Source organism: Sitophilus oryzae, unplaced genomic scaffold, assembly GCF_002938485.1.
Source record: "Sitophilus oryzae breed Bouriz unplaced genomic scaffold, Soryzae_2.0 scaffold_186_pilon_pilon, whole genome shotgun sequence".
Classification (NCBI taxonomy): domain Eukaryota; kingdom Metazoa; phylum Arthropoda; class Insecta; order Coleoptera; family Curculionidae; genus Sitophilus; species Sitophilus oryzae.
The window spans coordinates 413879-436307 of record NW_022146579.1 but is presented as its reverse complement, the minus strand read 5'-3'; the positions used below and the strand labels follow the sequence as shown (position 1 = coordinate 436307).

Below are 22429 nucleotides of genomic sequence, written 5' to 3'. Positions count from 1 at the left end.
CAGATAGTGTTATATTAGGATTTGTCTTACACATGTTTGCAATTTAAGAGGCCTTTTGGTTGCCATATAGCAAACAAAAGGCAGTCTAAAATAATTTTCCCATCCCCAGCAATTGCAGTATATTATAAGGACCGAGGTTAAATCCGGAGGTCAAATCATATTTTCTTCGACAGAAAGTAAGATATATATTTTTTGATAGACCTACAGCACGGTTTTAGGAAAACAAAAATGTCACCACTAGACCAAACAATTACAAGTTTGGTGGAACTTTCAAAGAAAATAACCAAGGTAGTTATCCTTAAAAATCTGATAAATTTAGGGAAACCGTTATGTTAGAGCATCCTACCGTACGAACCATCGCATCGTAAGGTTTTTTATTAAATTCACACTTTAATAGTAAAATTAAAAAGCGTGGCGATGCGATAGGTCAAATAAGCGATAATATGCCTTTTAGTAAAGTTTTAGTGAAAATGCAAAAGTCAAGAATCTTGACAATGCCAGAAAAAAAAATACTAGCAGGCTCATTTCAGAAACCAAAACATTTAAAAATTAGTGCTTTGAGATCCAGGTGAAGGTCCACAGACAGAATAATGAAAAGATAAGAGGAGGCAAATTCCTAGAAGAACCATTTTAAAAAGAACGAGGGGGAGCAAGAATTCGAAGAGGCAGGATGGATTGGAGGAGACAATAATTCAGGTTAGAACTCAAAACAAATATGCTGGTATAATTGATTATTTACTATAGCCAATGGTTGGAAATAACACATAACAAACTTGTTTTATGTTATGTAAAAGGTTATAATAAATAAGGTTGCGATTAAAATATATTTTAGGTCCTAGTAGATCTAAACCTAAAATAGTAGATCTAAACCTAAAATTTTAGACTAACCAGAAACAATATAGTTATTGAGAAACTCTCATTTGCAGCAAACTGGAATTTAAATTAAACCTTTAAAATATAATATATGTGGAGTTCAGATTCACGGGAAAATATAAAATTAAAAGCTATTTTTCTTGGAATTTGCAACATATGTTTTCAACCCCCCTGAACACCTGTAATTAACTGTTTAAAGGAAAACATTCTTTGTGAATGACTACGAATCTTGATGATGTTCTTTTATTAGACAAAAAATTTAGTGTACTGGAAATGTACTGGAAATATAAATAAAAGAAAGGTCTTTTCATACCTAGTCAAGAAATTTCAACAGCTGGCTTTATACATATTAAGAGATTTGAATGAGTTCAATACAAAGCCCTTAAGGAAAATAATGAAAATTATAACGCGTTCATTGTTCCAACAAGTTTTTTTTTTCTGAAGTTTATGACTGGTGGCTCAGAAACATAGAATGTGCAGATCAAAACTTCATGCTTCCTAAATTCAATTCAATTCAAAATGTCTTTATTAGGTATATAAACAATTGTATACAAATTAAAATAATAACGATGGCGACGTTCACATTTATGCTCTTCCACGCAACCATCAAGGTATGTACTACTAGATCATAAAATGTACTTCAATAACCTAGTACTGATGCACCAAAAATCGGGCTAGGGTACCTATTGTAATTATTTAAACTAGAGGTTTTGAGACCAAGAATATCATATACTGATAGAATAGGAGGTGTAAAACCTTAATTTTTTTGCACCTTAATTTTAACACTACTAAAATTTGGAAATGGTTTTCAGCAAGAAACCTAGGCCCAACTGCAACTTCGAAACAAACCATTGATTGCCAGATTTCTCTGGGCTGAAATCAAACAAGTATAATATAACAGATGAAAAAATGGTGGGTCTTTTTGTCAGTTAAACATGATTTTCCAACACAGTATACTCGGATATTTTAAAATTTTTAAGTCAAGAATATCAAAATAATTCAAAATATAACAGCCTCAACGCTCACCGATCAGCCCTTAAGATCTTAACGGATGCGGAAAACTGAATCAGTGGAAAGGCTTATGAAAGGTATATTTAAATGTACATCATCATTTCCCAAAATATGTAGAAATTTGGGATCCGCACCCAGTGTTGGTAATGCTTGGAAAACTGCATCCATTACATGACCTTGACTTAAAAAAATGTTATCAATAAAATTAATCTTATTACTGGCCTTATATTACAGCACAAAAGGTTCAAACTCTATCAAAGTATATACGGTTGGAAAAATACACATCATAGAAGAAGGACTGCACATTAAAATTAACGATATTTTAAAACATCTACCCCAAAATCTGCACAGCCGAGCTTTAACTTTTCTTTTTTTTTGCTGAAAGCCCCATCTTTGTGCCACCACGATTTTGCATTACATAGAACGTACTAAAACCTTAGGGGTAACGAACAATACTTATTTATAACAACAAAAAAAACCATACAGACGGGTCTCCACCCCAACCTTAAGTAAGTGGATAAGGGTTTAAAAGAGGGTGGTGTAAATGTAGACAAATTTAAAGGTCACAGTACACGACATGCCGCGACTTCTACGGCGGTGCAGATGGGGGTAACCATTGAAACCATTCGCAACACCAGCAGGCTCAGTCCGAAAAATTACTAACGTTTTGTAATTTTATAACAAACCAATAATAAGTGGTGCCAAAGAGCAGTCGTTTACTAATTTTACATAAACGACATTATTAATAACAAAAATAAGAAGTAGATTGTTAAGTCGTGGATACTTTAATGTTAATTGTTCGTCGTTAGATAGGAAATTAAAATATATAAACTTTATGAGTTTAATTTGGTATAGTAGTTTATTAGAGTGTGATTTATATAAACAATAAAGCTACTATACATTATTATGTTCATATAATTATTATAATTTAAAAAGAAAAATAGCATAACAGGGAAATGCTATAAATGTTACATTATCAAGTTCTTATTATAATTAACATATATATTTTGTTTTGCATTTCTTAAAATGCAGCTAAAATTACATGCAGATCATAGTAAAATTCTTTAAACATCTACATGGTGATCTAGGAGGACGTGTCCAACTGAAGTATAATTAAGGATTAAACGACTTACCTGTAAGGAAGTTCAATCAAATTATACGAAAGTTGGATCACAAATCCTATCTATGTGTCTCACAAAGTGAATCACACTATCAAAGGTAAACTACCTATATGATAGATACATACCCGACCCAACGGCGATCAGAGATGCTTCAGAAGTATAATGAGACATAAAAGTGGTGTGATATAAGAGGCGGTGAATCATTTTCTTTAAACATGCGCTCAAAACAGTGACAGAAGTATTACTACATGGTGATCTAGGAGGACGTGTCCAACTTCGTATAATTTGGATTGAACTTCCTTACAGGTAAGTCGTTTAATCCTTAATTATATCTAACTTTTAATTATTGAATATTTAATAAACAAATTTTTTATAGTGTTTGTTAAATATTTTATAGCATATACTATTATGTATTTATAATAATTTATTAGTTTTATTGCATGAACATATTTTTAAAATTTATTATTAAAAAAATATTTTATCTTTGCCTCTAACCACCTACTTCTATATCTCTGGCTTTTACTTTACTATCATCAATGAATCTCAAGGTTAAATTCTGTTTTGATGCTCTTCGGCTGTAAACTCCCCTACCACTTTCCTCTTTACCCCGCTGTCCATAAACTATGGTAGTGGGGGCACTCACCGATAAAACGATGTAGGCACCTCGATTTTGTGAATTTATGAATGACTTGCTCTATCTATTTTTATTCTTAATCTAAGTATATACCGTATAATCGAAAAAAAAAACGGCGTTCCAGTTGGCTGGGAAATGACGATCAATGACATTTCCCATATAAATTTACATATAAAATGACAGCGATCTTCATCTCATAACCATCGCTGACGCCGTTTTTTTTCGATCATACGGTATAAAAGACAACCCTCGCATTTATATAATTGAGATTAACTTACTGTCCAGTATGGCGCCTGCTATCTCGTTAAACACCATTCCGTTCCAATTTTTATTGTGACACAAGTTACGAATATAATCGGGCGACGCGTCGGGAAACATCTCGATCAACTTCAGTACCAGTTTCTCGTCGACGACGAGTTCCTCTTTAGGGATTTGCGGTGTTGTCAAATCGTCAGTATGATTTATAATTACTACGTCGTCATTACCTACATTATCGGCATTATCGACTATTGTGTCTTCAGATGATCGGTCTGTGCTATCCGATTCAGTATCTCGAACGCTTGGCGAGCTTGAAGCTGCAATGAGGAGAAAATATCTGTTAACAAGCCAGTTTTACACGGTGTAAAAAATAGTGTTACCTAACCAAACTTCAGTGGTTGATACTAACTAAATAAAGGGGAGAAAAAAGACTATTCATAAAACTTTATCTGTTTACAATCATACCTACTTTAATACTTTTATGTGAGTTAAAAAGAGATGGGTATATAAATATGTCAACGCTGGCTGTTGAGGTTCGAGTGCATTTCTGACTTCGGTCTAAATCCCCGTTATCAGAACTTCGCTGTGTCGCTGGCTACATTGGTTGACATTTCAAAGAACCAATGAGAGTTGATTAAATTTAAAATTGACAGCTGTTTCAATTTTCTAAAAACCTCATTGGTTCTTTTGACGTGTCGCTGGCGACACTACAAAGTTCTGAGAGCGGGGCTTAAAGGGCCGTTTAGACTCTCAGATAATTTGCGCAAATCGGCTTGTGCAAGCCAATCTGTACCAATAAGTGGTAAAGTGTAAACATAAATCGTTAGTTTGTGCAGTTCAAATATTTGGCTTGAGTAAAGTCAGAATCGACTTGATTTTTAACTGAGCGTTACCGCAATTTTAGAAATTTTGACAATTGTTGGTTAAGATTTAACTTTTGAATAAAAAGATTAAGGAAGGAGCATATCAAAAAACTTAGGTAGAGCGCAATGGGGTCCAAAAATGGCCGACTCAAATTCGGGTTTATCAGTGCCGTTATAATTTTATTCAAAACTTGTAAAAATATGATGTATGGGACACTCAGTAGTTTGTTGTTTTATTTTACGTTGTAAGGTGTTGGTGGTTGTTAAAATTGTTATAAAAATATACAGGGCGCTACAAATTCGTGGTACGAGCATTGGTATATCGGTAACCGTAATAGATACGAACATGGTTAAATTGGGGCAAAGTTGCGTAGTGGGGTGTTCACCAAGATGCCATCAAAAAAGATTTAAACATCTCAAGGGTTGCTGAGTTTATTGGAAAAAACCGATTTTTTTGAAAATTATTAAAAAAAAACAGAGCCGGACTTGAAATTAGTTTAAATAAATTGTGTTCAAATGTCAAAACAAAAAAAAATATTAAGTGTGGCATATCATTGTACTCAGGAGACCGAGTTCCTTCAAAATCTGAAATAAAAAATGCAATGTGCAATTAGTTTTATGATTTTCTAAAAAGTAACGACAGGAAAAAATAAATTTGATTTTCAAAAAAATCAATTTTTCCCCAAAAACTCAGCAATCTTTGAAATTTTTAAAACTTTTTTGATGGCATCTTGGTGAACATCCCAAAGCGCAACTTTGCCCCAATTTAATCATGTTCGTATCTATTACGGTTACCGAGATACCAATGCTCGTACCTCGAATTTGTAGCACCCTGTATAATAATTCTAATAAAAAGAGATAAGTTATAATAATTATTTATTAACACAAACATCCGATATGCTACTGAAGCAGATAAGTCAAATTGTTGTATCTAAATACTTTGACAAGTAGTAAATAAAAGCAAAAATGCAAGAAAAAATTGGCGCCGGGAGGCACGTATAGCCGCCCATACTAAAATATGTTAATAAAAAGTTGGTAGGCAGTTCTTTTAGTTTCAATTATTTCAAAAACTGCGACTTTGACTGATTTTGATGTTATTACAAATTTTGTTGCAAATATTATTCCTAATCTTAAATTGAAAACCGCGTTTCGCTAGCTACTGTAATTTTGGAGTTATGATTTTTTAAATTTTTAACCCCCTCCCATACCCTCCTTACCAACCCCCCACACCCACCAAAAATTAATGGCAAGATTCTCGGGTGCCACAGTATTTTTGTGCCAAATTTGGTTAAAATCGGTTTAGCGGTTTTTGAGTTATCGTGTTACAGACAGACGGACAGACAGACAGACAGACAATATGAAAATATTTTGTATTTAGGTCATTTATGACCCAAATAACTCATTTTGAGTGGCATTAAAAAAACTTTTTTTTAACGATCTTAATAGCCTACCATACCTGTTGGTATGGTCGGCTAAAAATATATAATTAGTCAATTTTAAGTTAATTTCATAAATGATATATACTATGCATGAATAATACATGGAAAGAATTATACTTTTCCATAATCTTTTTATTCAAAGGAGCGCATCAAAACTCGATCAGATTAAGGAAAGCCAAGATTTAATTAATTAATTAAATTATATGCAGAAAAATGTGCATTTAAATAATGTGATCGGAGAGTTACAAAGTTGAAAAAAAAACGTTACTTACCGCTAAATGAATCAGTATTAATATAGTTCGTAATTGTATTTATTCGTTCAGTTGGATTCAAACTATTTGTTAATCCTTGATCTGCCATGTGAAAACTGTCTCCTAAAAGACCGAAAATAATAACTTAATAAATTAGGTATAAAGCGCGGTCCACACGTAACGACTTATCGTACGATTGTTTTGCGTCGGCCAAACGTCGCAGATAAAACGTGCAGGCCAAGTTGAGTCCTCATTACAACGACTTGTCGTTCAGTCTTTTGTATTCTGTTATATATCATCGTGGTGGAAACACTGTTGTGGCACAGATTAGGTATCCTATAAGTATACAGATAAAAATCTTGTCTCTAATTCGTGGTACGAAAATTGTTTTTTACGACGATGTGCAAACGAGTAAAAATAATCTCGCGTAAAATAACAATAAACAGCGTAATAGAGAGATATCGCTAAACCGAATAGCGTGCATGGACGTTAATAAGGCCAGGTGTTATTTCCTTTACGTGAGGTGGTATTAACTCTCTTCATTTATAGTTATCGGATCGGAAAAAATTCTGTTCGCGTCGCGTCCGGTATTTAAACTTAATCTAACTTTGAATTTAAAACTTTGAAATTGTTTTATTTACTAGGTATTTTAAAACTAAAGGGCTAAAGTGCTTATTTCCAGTGCTTTATTGCTCAACGTGTGCCAGTGGGTTTAGGGCAACAAGCAACAAATTCTCTTAGAAGGGCTAACTCGTCATCTGCTGTAAACAGCCTCTTTATAGATTCTTTAATATTGGAAGAGGTGGAATTGTGGAATCCATATTTTGGGCCATATTTATTTAATTAAAATTAATCCCAGCTACTTAAATATCAAATTACCTAATAAAACTAAAGTAATAATTCAAAACAGTTTAAACATAACCTAAAATAAAAGATCTCGCCGGCCGGTCGGCCCCGGTTGTCAAATACTCAAATTCAAATTTCTTTATTAGACCCCATTAAGTTTTACAGAATAATATTAGTATTAATAAATGTGTGTCTAAAGGGATCGTACCGCGATTAAAAAACCGATAGAATGGCACAAAGTGCCAGAGTGGTGCGACCCCAAATACAAAATAGAAATAAAATAAATTATAGGGAAAAAAAAAAAATTAAAAAATTAAAATTATATAAAAAAAGTAAAAACATAATTTTATCAGGGATGAGCGGAGATAAGCAGAGAGGCATAATGAAACAGTGTAAAAACCGGAACAGCAACCAATGACGAGCATATCAGAAGAACAAGATCTCACAAATCAGTCGAAGAAATTATAATATTTACGAAATTAGTAAATTATTTTTAATTTGTTTTTTATAATCTGTAAAGGATTGAAATTTAAAGTTATTAGAAATATTATTCCACAAATGTGGCGCCATGAAACTGAAAGATTTTTGGAAAGTTCGGTGTTGAGGAATTTTAAAATAATGCACTTGTCTAGTCGAATGATCATGGTCAACGTAGTGAAACAATGAGAACAAATAGGGAGGCTGCTCTGTAGTTAAAATTCGATAAATGAATGTCATTAAATGAAATTGTCGTCTGTTAGTCATGGATAAAATAGATAAATTTTTAAGATGTGGCGTTATATGATCTCTAAAAGGAATGTTAAAAGAAAACCGTAGACACGAATTTTGAAGTATTTGGATTTTTCTAGAGAATCTAGCGTTTATGGATGTACCATAAACAACATCGCCATAATCAAATAAAGATAAAATAAGTGTGTCACATAATTGATACTTAGTCTTTGATGGTATATATTTCTTAAGAGACGAAAAATTCTTCAACCGTATATAAGCAGCCTTTAATTTAGTAGTTATATGTGCCTGAAATGAAAGCTTCGAATCAAAATAAACTCCAAGATTTTTAGTCTCTGTAACAATGGGTATCGCAACATTATCTATATGGATATTCATGTTACCAGCCGTATTTGTAATTTTGTTTATATCACTACCAAATACTATAACACAAGATTTACCGGCATTTAATTTCAAATTATGATCCAGAGCATATTTATTAATTTTATTAAGATCGTCGTTAAAATTTAACTGAAATTGTGCCAAATTATTAGTATCTATTCTGCAATAAATTTGAGAATCATCTGCATATTGCTGCAATTCAGAAAACTGTAATTCCTTTATTCATATCAGCTACATATAACGAAAATAAAAGTAATACCTCATCTATTAGTTTGAAATTTAGAACATTATTCCCTATTTTTTCATGCTTATTTTGTCGTAAATACTGCATGACGCTATTCGGTTTTCCGATATCTCTCTAATAACTGTGCCGGTCAGGCGCTGTGCACAATTTTAGAGGCCATAAGTGGGCGTGCTATATGCGCAAACTAGTAACCTAACTAGTGCCCGATTCCGAAAATTGGGACCAAGAAAAACAATAAAGAAAAAACAAAGTTTATAATCTGTGGTTGTGATTAGTTTTTGCTGTTTGTTGAAGACGCCTACTATGTTTCTATATGCAATATAAAAGACAACACTCGTAGAATTTCTTGGGGTGTCTTGATCGTTCTGAAGATTTTGTAAATTAAAATACCGCAGAGACGGTTAAATATCTTCATCCCCACCACCCGAACCTTATAGTTCCTGCTCCTGTATCCCTAGTCGTCTCAGGATCCACGTCCATGAACGTTTCAATAATAACACAACCACACAAAAAAGTGGGTTTTTACCAGACCGTCATACCCTATATCCGAATCCGCTATAAGAATTACGCTCACATCTCATTTTTTAACCTCAAAAATATGGTAAAAATCCGTAAAAATTCAGGAAAATGTAGCAGTAAAAAATAAAAAAAAATTCTTATGTATAACACTACTATACACTGAATAGGCCGTAAACAAAATTTTCATAGAACTCTTCGTTTCTGAACTACAGGGTCTTTTTGAAAAATTTGCAATTTGGGACAGCCCCCGTATCTCCGTTATTGTTAAAGCTATCGAGAAGGTGAAAACTGTTTATTGTAGAACTTTTTACGTAGAATATAGTGGCGTAGTCTGCCAGTCTACGAAAAGTATATTTTTAAAGATATGGACTAAAGTTATGTTTTCCTAAATGGAACACCCTGTATATTTATAAATTATATGATCTGACTTACCATAAGCTTCTCAAAAATATATATCACTCTATATTTATTTTCACTATTTACTGCAATGTTTAAAAGTTTTTATTAAAATATCATATTTATTAGTAGGCCATGATTGAAAAATGATGAAACTAAGGAATTATTAAAAGTATACCGCTACCTGTCTCTTGTTTTATTTTGGAAGCCACTAATAAATTCTTTATATATTAGGGAAACTTAACTCTCTACCGCTATTTGTAAATCTTGGAAGCTACCGCACAGGAAATTTTCCTTTAGCTAATTTACGTGAAATATACTTTGAGCAAGATGAGGTTCCAGCTCACAACTTTGAAAATATTAGAATTTTGCTAAATTATTATTTCTCGAATGAATTAATCCCAACATATGGAACCAATGAACCCATATGATGGCCCCACTGATTCCCGGATTTGTTCGTTCTCGATTTTTGATTTTGGATTTTTTTGAAATATGAAGTATATCCTGGCAACTACAACAATGTCGAACACCTGAAAATGCTTTAATAATGCAAGCTTTTAGATATTTGCAAACGCATCCCGTTATAATAAATTTCGTTATAAGAAAAATATATTCACATATTCAGTGGTAACAGTAACACAAAAGTGTAATATATTAATCCCAAATAAAATTTGAATATGTGTAGATTATTTTAGTAAATACCTACCATTTTATTTTTTTTTGTTATTTATCACGGTCTACTAATAAGAAAATGATATATTTTAAATATTGCAGTAAATACTGAAAATAAATATAGAGTGATATACATTTTTGAGATAGTAAGACAGATCATATTATTTATAAATATACAGGGTGTTCCATTTGAAAAAACCTAACTTTAGTTCATACTTTCAAAAATATTTTTTTCGTAGAAAACCAGTCTACGCCACTGTATTCTACGTAAAAAGTTCTACAATAAACAGTATTCACCTTCTCGATACCTTTAACAATAACAGAGATACAGGGGGTGTCCCAAATTGCAAAATTTTCAAAAAGACCCTGTAGCTCAGAAACGAAGAAGGCTATGAAAATTTTGTTTGCAGCACCTTCCGTTTGACAAAAAAGTGGGACAGGTTTGTGCAAACCGCATCCTCCTATCTTTACTAATAACGGAGATACCGTATGATTTCAACTAAAATGGGACACCCTGTACAGGATGTTAATAAACAATTCTTTTTTAGCATGCATATTTAAATATCTTTAAATATCTGAAAAACCAAAGATTTTAAACATATTTAACCCTTATAATAAATTCCTTTTTTTGGGCCCAAGAATCCAAAAATGAAATAAAATACCGGATGTTCCATAAGAAAAAATATAACTTTGGTATGGATCTTAGTTCTGAGACATCCTGTATATTTCAAAATAATTTTAAATAGTGCACGTTGCCTCCCCACATAAACCCATAAAATATTTTGTTTCTACATTTTTCCGTTTTCGTATAATCAACCGAGGCGAATGAGGTACGCCACCCTGTATAGAAGGGGGGCATTAAAAATATGAAAGTACATTATTGAATTAAACGATGAATTTGCTTTTGCCAGACATTTTTTGTGCAAGAAAACCTAAAAACAAAGATTTTAAAACAAAAAAATTATGGCGGAGGTCCACAATGTTGATGTTTGTTTTCATTTTGAAATCCATACATAGACATAGACTATTTTAGTTCGGTATTTTGTTTCTTCACATTTAGAAACAGTGGCTGCTGAAAACGGGAACATCGTGGACACAATGGACAATCGTGGATACACACTTCTCTAGAAGTTTTGATACCGCAGCGAAACATTTCAGGAAACGGCTAGTGCCACCACATTAGAAACACATGTAATAAAGCCATATAAAATATATAGTTTCGAAAATGTTTCCTATTTGTGGCACACCGTTTCCATTTTGTACCAAGAAACAGATACAATTATTACAAACATTACCTAAAATGTGTCCAAAAATGCTACTGGGGTGCTGTCCTACACGTTACGTTTTATCTGCAACGTTTTTTCGATGGGAGCAAATCGTACAATAAGTCGTTGCGTTTTGACCGCGATTAAGAAAATACGTGATCCCTAAAACATATAGAAATTATCTTACCATTAAACGAAAAATTATTAATATAGTCTGTAGTTTTCTTCATTGGTTCAATTCGATCCAAACTGTTTACTGATGAAGGTCTTGCCATATAGTGATCACCGTATTCTAAAAGACAGAAAATATTATAAGAAATAAAATGTGATGATATATAAATTATTTTTCGGTTGATATCACAGATCACAGATAAAAGAAAATCATCTCTTAAGAATTGATCATAGATATAAGATACTATAATATAAAATAGATAGGAAACTCAATACATTTTGTCCGGACCGAGCGGTGGTGCCTTTTAGTGGGTCTAGTAACGAAATACAACATAAATTTAAAATGGATGGTTCCTATATTTCTGGATATTTCCATTTATTTAAGTAAATTGATTCAAGAAAGAACCAATTTGCTCGAATAAATGGATTTAAGTTAAAATGACAAAGGGGATTAGGGATATAACAAAACACAAAAAAAATATAAGAAACCATCTTTATTGAACTGAATATAATAACAAAAAAAAACAATACAAAATATTATAACAATAAAAACTATCTAGATCTATAACAATTAGGGCAACCTATTTTACGATTAATTAACAATCTCAAAGGAAGGGAAACTATCTTGGTTTATACTATGTAACACGTGTTAACATTTACTACTTGATTCTTCGGAAACATATGCACTTGGGCATCTTTTTGGTAATTCTTACAGCCAGTAACACAACACATAAAAACCATTGTCGACAGTTAAAAAAATATGAAAATAAAAAATCGGTAAAAAAACTTTTAAGTTAAACGGTTTTATCTTATGTGCACTGAAAACTAGAAAATAATAACAATTAGGTATTTTGAACTTCTAGTTCAGAAATATTTTAGTACTAGGCAGAATAGCGCGCTTTTAGGCATATTAGACTAAAATAAAAACGTGGGGCCCATTAACTATTGCTGTAATACTTTCTTCTATACCAAGTGTGGATTGCATCGACTTATAATCGTAACTGGAGATTTTGACAATCAATAACCAGCCGTGGCGGCTTCACCAACGAACGCCGAGCTCATGATCTACCAAAGTATAAAGATATGCTTTGCCATAGGTAGGATTTCAGAGGGGCCCCACGTTTTTATTTTAGTCTAATATGCCTAAAAGCTATTCTGCCTAGTACTAAAATATTTCTGAACTAGAAGTTCAAAATACCTAATTATTATTATTTTCTAGTTTTCAGTGCACATAAGATAAAAACCGTTTAACTTAAAAAGTTTTTTACCGATTTTCTATTTTCTAGTTTTTAGTATTTAACGGAAATGCCTACCGAATATTCCTCATTCTATTTAATTCATTTAGTGCATCATTATTACATGGTTTTTACCTGATAATTTATTACAATCTAATTCCTCAATACATAGCCCTTCCAGAGACTTGACTCGAGTTAGAGCCACGTATGCTTGCCCTTCCTCAAACAATTTTGAGCCCAAATACACTACTGCATGGTCGACTGTGCTGCCCTGCATTTTATGGACGGTGGATGCCCATGACAAAATTAAGGGTAGCATCCTTCTTTCAGCCGTACCATAATTGAATTTTGCTGGAAACTGTATGGCTTTCGGGTGTATAACGTGTATGCCGTCTCTGCCAAAGTCAATCCAAACTGATGGTACATCTGTTTCGTACATTTGGGATCGACGGAACTGAGGCCAAACAATTTCTGTAATGTGGCCTATAGCACCATTTACCAATCTTTTTGTAACGTCAATGTTGGACCGCAACATTTTCACAAATTCATCACCTTTTTTTTTTTATCTGTCCTTCTAACGTCACACAATCTTGGACACAACTGTTCTGGACACGACTACTCATGCCCTCACCTATTACGCCATTTTGTAACGACGTCCATCTTGGATTTTAAATTTTGTCATAATCACAGTATTCTACTAGTGTAGCCCTTTCATTTGATACCCATATTGAGGGGGTTGTGGAAAAATATGAAATCCGCTATTTTGTACCGGCGGCCATCTTAGATTTACAATGTTATTGATATTACTATTTTGTATTGTCATCGGAACTAAAGGTGTGTACCAAATTTCAGATCAATCTGATGATTGATCTCTAAATTTCAATTTCTAATTTTGACCCAAACAAATAAATAAATACCGTACGGGTCGAGCTAAATAAAACCGTTTAAAAAAACAAGAACAGAGCCGTATACAAATCAAAAACAAATTTAAAACAGGATCTATGGATAACTGGATCGCAATCAACAGGCACAATAAAATATAAATTGACAGCTGTTCACAGGTTAAATTTTACATTTGACGATAAAAAACCGGTAAAAATTAAAATTTTGTTGCTAATTGAGCCCCCTAGTGCGTCTAGTAATGGACTATCGGCTACAACCTGTCGCTTCCATAAGAGTTAGGCATGGATCAACCAACCGTTTGCTTGAGAAAAATATTATCATAGTTTTGTGTGTTTCCCGTATTTTGGATAAAATAAAGGTTTAAACTCTGTTGGTTGTTATCAATATAATATGAGGGTGGTCGAAATTGTAATCGTGAAAATTTGGCTGCATATTCTGCAGATAAAAATAAGAAAAGCAGCTCATATAAAGGTATATCTTAAAATGCTTCGTTTCGGAGATACAGGGTGTAGAAGTGTGTCATTTTTATTTCTTTTTTTTTTAATAATTTCACATCAACATCGATATTTGAATGAAAATTGGTTGTCTGGGTGTCTATGGGTAGTAATATTTTCATGGCTAATCTTACTGTCGGTTTTACCCGATAGTTTAGTTTTTCTTTTACACTTATATACTTATTTACCAATATTCAACATAATTCTAATACATAATTTCTTAATGTCAAACATAGGTATATAATTTAATACTTACCGTTAGTTGAAGAAATACTTGTTTTTTCATTTGAACGCATTGAATTTAATGGCACACTAGACTTTTCATCTAAAAATACAAATTTTTTATTACTAAATATATTGAAAAATGTATTTACAATTAATTCATTATAATTTAATACAGGGTGGCGCCTCGCGGAGGCTCCACGGAGAACGACAGTTTGTAATGAAATTAAATTTTGTGAGCATATGAGTTTACGATTGATCGAAACACGAAAGACTCGAAAAACAGTGCTCCGTATAGATAACCATATTTCAGTGTTACGGGTAAAGAGAAAATATTCATAATTATGCATTCTACAGAACAAGTGATAGTAAATGTGTAGTGTGAAATTCAGAAACTTGTGTGGAAAATGAAGATAAATAATTGAAGAAAACTTAAAATACAAGGTCAAGTTTAATATCAACATCATATCAACATTGAGGGCTACAAAGTCGTGGAAGGTCTGCACCAATATCAAAACCTGTTCTTAAAATGGTTGACTTATCAAACGAACATCTTACCACAATATTAGAAACAATAAAAAAATCTTCCGAAGAAACATCTGCGGCAGTAACCAGTCAATTAAAAGAATATTTCAAGGAAGAAACTGAAAAACTCCTGAATAAAATTAATGAACAAGCTCACAAAATCGAGATTTTAGAAGAACGCTGCACGAAGATTGAGGAAAATCAAATTAAGTTTGAGAGATTCATAAAAAGAAAAAATTTAATTATATTTGGAGCCAGATATAACAAGGATAATAATAATATATTACAGTTCACGCTCGATCTACTTCAAAAGTATTTAAATGTCCAAATAACTGAAAACGATATAGACAATATTTATACTCTGAATAACGTATCATCAAAAAACGGGCCACCAATCAAAGTAGAATTTGTGACAAATCTAAAGAAGAATTTGATAATTGGGAATTGCTACAAATTAAAAAATACCGAAATATCAATTGCACAAGATCTTTCGTATGAAGACAGGCAGGAAAGAAAAATTTTACAAGAACACTTAAGGCAGGCAAGAGCAAAGAATTACTCAGCAAAAATATTGTCAAACAATAGACTTCAAATAAATGGCGATATCTACACTACAAATCAACTGAAAGCAACAAGTAACGAAGTAATTTTGCAGGAAGAATCTAGAAGTTTAAGCACTAAGCCACAATCACCGAATCCAACGTCTGACTCAGAAGAAGTGTTTGTGCCGGCATCTTTAAGTATTGAAAATAAAGAAAAATCTACAGCTAAATTCCAAACCATAGAAAACGAAAAGTCAAAAAAAAGGGAACTAAATAATAGCAACTCACCAACCAAAGCACCTCTGTCCGAAGCGAAAAGATCAAGAACTACTTCTAGATCAACCAGGAAACATACATAAATTCAAGTAAGCAACAGATTTTATTCTATTGGTGCTGGCGGTCAAAATCCAACTTGATGCCCATGATAGTTTTTCTGTTGGTCATTCATATACCGAGATAAGACTCATAGTGTTGTCGATAAATGTGTCTTTATTTTTAATGTTGTTTACAAGAATTGTTTTTTTTTTAAATATTAAGAAGATTACTTTAATTACCTTTTAGATTTAGAATTGGTTAGACATATTTATATTATATTAATGGATTAAGTTTATTAGGCTGTAATTGTAGTTGAATAGCGATTAATTAATTTGTTTCTTAATAAATTGTTACAATGACCTTTTTTAACGGAGCACATATAAATATTAGATCTCTGGTGCATAATTTCGATACGTTTAAAGACCATGTTCTAAGTAATGATTATTCTGTGATCGGAATTTCAGAGACGTGGTTGACGCCTAATATTAACAATGAAATTATAGATGTTCCGGGATACAATTTTGTAAGACAGGACAGGCATTCACGGGGGGGTGGTGTTGGCTTGTATATTAAGAACCAATTCATTTATGATATTTTACGTGGCGAGTCTGTGGATGTTGTTGAGCATCTTTGGGTTAAACTTGAATGTGGCGCAAAAACTCTCATTATAGGCACTGTATATCGGCCGCCTAATGCAAATAATAATGAATTTATATCATACCTAGAGGATATGCTTATTGATTTTTTTACACAAAACAGCGAAATAATATGTTTTGGTGATATAAATATTAATTTAATAGATAATGACAGCTCGCAAACCATACAATTTCAAAATGTAATCAAAACTTTTAATCTTGAGCAAATTATTTCTGTTCCTACTAGAATTTCATGTACTAGTTCTACACTTATTGATGTGATTTGTTGTAACACTGAATATGTCCAGGATTCTGGTGTGAAGGATATAAGTGTCTCGGACCATTTTCTGGTTTACGTAGTATTAAAATATATAGAAAGGAAGCCTAGTCAAACACCTATTAAATATAGAAATTTTAAAAATATGAATTTAACTAATTTTCAATCGGATCTTGAGAGTGCTCCCTGGGATTTAATTTTTGGTATGGATGATATTGACGAAAAAGTTACATTTCTGACTGATCTCATTCTAAGACTTTTTGACTGTCACGCGCCTATGAAATTAATCAAGTGTAAAAGATATGCATATAGTCCGTGGATAACAGACAATGTAAAATATATGAAAACGCTTAAAAACCAGGCATTAAATCGTTATCGTCGAACAAAAAATCCTGAACATTGGAATTATTACAAGCAAATGAGGAATTTAACAACATCAGCAATTAGATCAGAGAAAAAAGCATACCTTAACTATAAGTTTCAAACCTCCACAGCCAAGGAACAATGGAATGAGCTAAGACGACTTAATATACTGTCTAACAAAACTAGTAATATTCCAGAAAACCTACAAAATGTCAATGAAATTAATGGATATTTTACCCAAACAACAAAAACATGTAATATTCCTAAAAAGGATATCTTAGACTATTATAATAACAACAGTTTACTTCCTCAAAATTCTTTTTCTTTTTCTACTGTGTCAGAAGATTTAATATCTCATATTATTCTGGCTATTAGATCTAAAGCCTTTGGATCCGATGATCTAAATATCTCTTTGATATCTTTTTGTTGTCCTCATATAGTGCCTTATATAACTGATATAATTAATTCTTGTATTCAGAGATCTTATTTCCCAAAGTCTTGGAAACTTGCTAATGTGACACCATTACCAAAAAAAAGTAACCCCACAGAATTCAGCCATTTACGTTCAATTTCAATATTACCAACTTTGTCGAAAATATTAGAAAAAGTAATGGAAACCCAAATTCGATCCTATCTTTCAGTTACTAGTATCTTGCCCATTAAACAATCGGGGTTCAGAGCTGGTTATAGCTGTGGCAGTGCTTTGACTGATGTTGTTGATGATGTGGTGAGAGCCCAGGATAAGAATAATGCTACCGTACTAGTACTTCTCGATTATAGTAAAGCCTTTGATGTGCTTAACCACATACTTTTAATACTTATTTTAAAATACATAGGTTTTACAGTAGAAGCTTCATCGTTTATAAAATCATTTTTGACAGATAGATGTCAACGAGTTGTTTGGGAGAATAACTATTCAGAGATATTGAGTGTTTCATCTGGAGTCCCACAGGGTAGCATTTTGGGTCCTCTCTTATTTAGTATATATACCTCAAATTTTGTAGGGAGTCTTAAGTACAGTGGGTATCACCTGTATGCCGATGACACACAAATCTATATATCTTTTAATCAGAATCAAGCTGATGCTGCACATAGAAAACTTAACTCTGATTTGGATAGAATATTGAAAGTATCCTCGGATCATATGCTTGATTTAAATCCAAGTAAATCAACTGCTCTATTGTTCTGCGCGGAGAGTTACCGGGATATGATTATGGAGCATGTTAGACCTAGATTAGGTGATAATCTTATCTTATTTCAGAAGTCTTGCAAAAACCTTGGTCTAGTCATGGATAATAAACTAAAATTTAACGGACATATCACCCTCTGCTTGGCCAGAGCTTTTTCAAAATTAAAACTAATATATTCACAGCGGCACTTTTTATCACAAAAAACTAAAACAATCTTATGTGACACGCTTGTTCTATCTCATTTTAATTATCTAGATAATGTATATGGTCCATTTCTCGACTCAAAAGATAACAACAGAGTACAAAAAATCCAGAACTCTTGCGTAAGATTGATCTGCGGAATAAGAAGAAGACAAAGAGTGTCACATAAACTTAGAGAACTTAATTGGCTTAACATGTCCGAACGTCGTCTTTTGCACTCGGTATGTTTTTTCTATAAAATTCTGAAACATAAATGCCCACCTTATCTTTACAACAAATTACAATTTCGTACAGATGTGCATAACCTAAATATCCGCAGACAACATCTTCTAACCATACCCGCTCATAAAAAAGAATTCTTTAAAAAGTCATTTTCCTACCAAATTGCTACGTCAATAAATAAGTTCACAATTACTGATTTTTCGAGGTCTGTCCTGTCTTTCAAAAGAAAAATTAAGAATCAACTGCTCCCGGAATGAATTGATATAATTTTTAATTTTTTTTTAATCCTCTTGTGCTATTTTAAGTAGAAAGTTCTAAGTTTATTAAAGATTGTTGCTTTTTTGTGTCGTAATAATACTTTTGTACGGTCTTTTTTTTAGTTTTGTATGATATTGATTTGTGCAAAATTATATTATTATTGCCTTTTGTTTGGTAATATTGTTGTATATTTTTTTTTCGTGGCCTCAACAGCACCTTCGACTTTGAAGGAAGCTGACTGTGCCTTTTGTTCCAATTGTTAAAATAATTTATATATTATGTATTTTGTATGTGATTTGGAACAATAAACCTTTTTTATTATTATTATTATTATTATATGTAGGTTAATTCAGAGCACTTTTTAAAAATATAGAGAGTTCTACAGGGTCTCCCCAAAAAGCTACATATCAGAGTTGTGTTTTTTTAATGGAACACCCTATATATTAATTGATTTTTGGATTCTGGGAGAAAAATAAAGGTGAGTTTTATAAGAGAAGTATATGACTAAAATGTAAGGTTTTTGACATATTTAACATTTTCTAGAAATAAAGAACAGTTTTTAAATTACAATAAAAGCTACCTAAATTATAATTTACCCGGTATAGCCTAATATGTAATTAAACCAACTATTGTACTGTAAATTAAATTAAAACTTGATCCAAAAAGTTATACAGGGTGAGACAAAATTAATATTGAACATTGGTCACCTTTAAAAGCATGTTACTCTCTTATTTTAAATGGAACACCCAGCATATTATTCCGATGTTCAATGGAGAATTTATGTCTCTTCCAAATACTATTTAGGTTGCGTACCCCTTAAACAAAGATTTTCCTAGATATTTTCATTTACATGATTTGATCTGAGTAGATCTTTATTATTTGATAAAATCTAGGTGGCTGTGATAAAAAAATTTCTAAGAAATTTGCCGAAAATGCAAACTTATCCTACATCAGAAAGAATAGATATGATTCTATTAGTTGGTGATTGCAGTGTGCATTCATCAATTAATAGAATACTTAAATGGTCCTGATTTTATCTAGTCTAGGTTTTTTTTATGGGGATATGTTAAAGCCAGTGTTTGCAAAACTCGGCCAACTAGTGTCGACAACATAAGAGAAATTATTGTAGCTGCTTTTCGAGGTAGAACTCCACTTATGCCTTTTAAAATGAAAAGATCCTTTTGAAAAAACAATCATTTTATGAAGTTAACAGGAAAGGAAGCATTTTGAGCATTTGATTTCATCTAGCTCATTTTTGTTGCATAATTATAGGTTTATATCTAGTTTTAATTCTGTAATAATTTAAAATGTGTTTTAAAGGTGTATCTTTTTATTACCCTTGAGTATTTTACTTTACAATCTTTAATTTTTGTTAAATTAACAAACGGTGTATCATACAGCCACCTAGATTTTTTCAAATAATAAAGATTTACTGACGCAAAATCATAAAAATTAAAATATCTTGAAAAATCTTTGTCTGAGCGGTAGGCAACTTTAATAATATTTTGAAGATATATAAATTTCCCATTGAACACCGGAAAATATACTGGGTGTTCCATTTAAAATAAAGCAGTAACTTGCTTTTAAAAGTGACTAATATTCCATATTAATTTTGTCTCACCTTGTATAACTTTTCGGGTCAAATTTCAATTTGATTTAACATACAATGGTTACTGTAATTAAATATCAGGCTATACAAGGTCAACTAAAATTTAGGTAGCTATTATCGAAATTTAAAATTTACTCTTCATTTTCACAAAACGCGAAATATGTCAAAATCCTTAGATTTTAGGTATATGCTTCTTGAATAAAATTCACCTTTATTTTTTTCCTAAAATCCGAAAATCAATTAATATATAGGGTGTTCTATTAGAAAAAACACAACTTTGGTGTGTAACTTTTTTTGGGAACACCCTGTATAATTCTATATATTTTTATAAAATGCTTTCAGTTAACCTACACATGCTGCCAAAATTTCACTTCGATATAAAGTACCGTTCTCCTTGGAGCTTTCGCGGCGTATGAGAGGCGCCACCCTGTATACACGGGCAACCAGAAAAGTTTTCCACGTCATTATGTATATGGAAGCATTGCTTGGTTCATTACTTCTTGTATTAGTCCTAACCTTACTCTTAACATTAACACTTTGACACTAACCTTAAGGAAACGACGTTTATGCTTCTCCAGCTTGTCTTAAGTTTCATTCAGAACAGCGAAATTAGTGGTTTCAATTAGCTTAGAAGTTTGTTCCTCTAATTCCAATGTAAACATTCAGGACGCCAAAATTAGTAATTTTCAATTAAAGGAAAAAGTTAAGAAATTCTTAACTTTTTCCACTAATTATACTTCAAAATTTGCGAGTAATGCCGTAAGGGGCTTTGTTTATAATCCGTCAAGAGAAACTGTGGTTAGAAATCAAAAGTTTAAAAAGAATAAAGAATAAAAAACTATAAAATGTAAGTGAAACCACAAATTAATTCCACTAAAGCTTCATTCAGAACCTTGAAATCAGTGGAATAAATTAGTAGTTTCAATTAATCATAGAAGTTTGTTCACCTAATTTTAATGTAAGCATTCAGAATGTCATAATTAGTGGTAGTAATTTTCAATTATTGGAAAAAGTTAAAAAACTTTTGACTTTTCCACTGAAGGGAAATTAAAACAACTTTCGTTGCACGTCATCAATGACACCATGCGTCGTCTTATGGAGTTTGCTGGTGGTCGTATTATGATGTGCAACGAAAGTTATTTTAATTTCCCCATACTTCAAAATTTGCGAGGAGTGTCATTTTGGCCCAATGACTAAAGAATACAAGGATATGTAACGCCTATACACGAGCTGCAGCAGAATTTATGACCTTAGACGCCATTTCTTTGGACATAACGAATGAGTCATTAGCTGGTCATCAGCGACAATTTTAGCGATCTTTAGTAGTTGGTTGTGTTAGTGAACTTTGTATAAACTCTATTACAATGGTAATTTGTTCAGCTTTCAAGTGTAAAAGGCACAATGATAAGAAAGAGCCAGGTGTTACGTTTTATAGGGAAATAAACAATCCACTCCACCTTTTAAGCGTTTTTTTATTGAATTCGATAATTACTTTTTTAATATTATATGTACTTGATATGTGTTATACGTCGATACTAGTTTTGTACCTTTTGTTAACATTTTAATACGTTTTTTTTGCAATTAATTAGTATGACACCACCGGATACACCATAGGCGTAGTGAAAACATTTATCAAAAATATGAATATCGCTTCAAGCGGCCATGTTAAGAAAAATATGTGCCACGACACTGTTTGGAAGAATGGTCACAGTTTGGTCTCGGGTGCTATTTGTCCTTTTATTCTTTAGTCATTGTTTTGGCCTTT

At 32.2% G+C, this 22429-nt stretch overlaps 1 protein-coding gene across 6 annotated transcripts in view; it reads right to left on the bottom strand.

Moving 5' to 3' along the window:
* The window catches only part of LOC115883355 (E3 ubiquitin-protein ligase RNF216-like), a 100489-nt gene that overhangs the window by 46675 nt on the left and 31385 nt on the right, over positions 1-22429 (bottom strand). For all 6 annotated transcript variants that reach the window (XM_030901712.1, XM_030901713.1, XM_030901716.1 and 3 more), the window contains 4 exons: positions 14562-14630; positions 11690-11794; positions 6472-6573; positions 3918-4214 (listed from right to left, as the gene is read on the bottom strand). In XM_030901712.1, coding sequence (XP_030757572.1) covers positions 3918-4214; positions 6472-6573; positions 11690-11794; positions 14562-14630 — 573 coding nt within the window. The remainder of the gene's footprint in view (positions 1-3917; positions 4215-6471; positions 6574-11689; positions 11795-14561; positions 14631-22429) is intronic.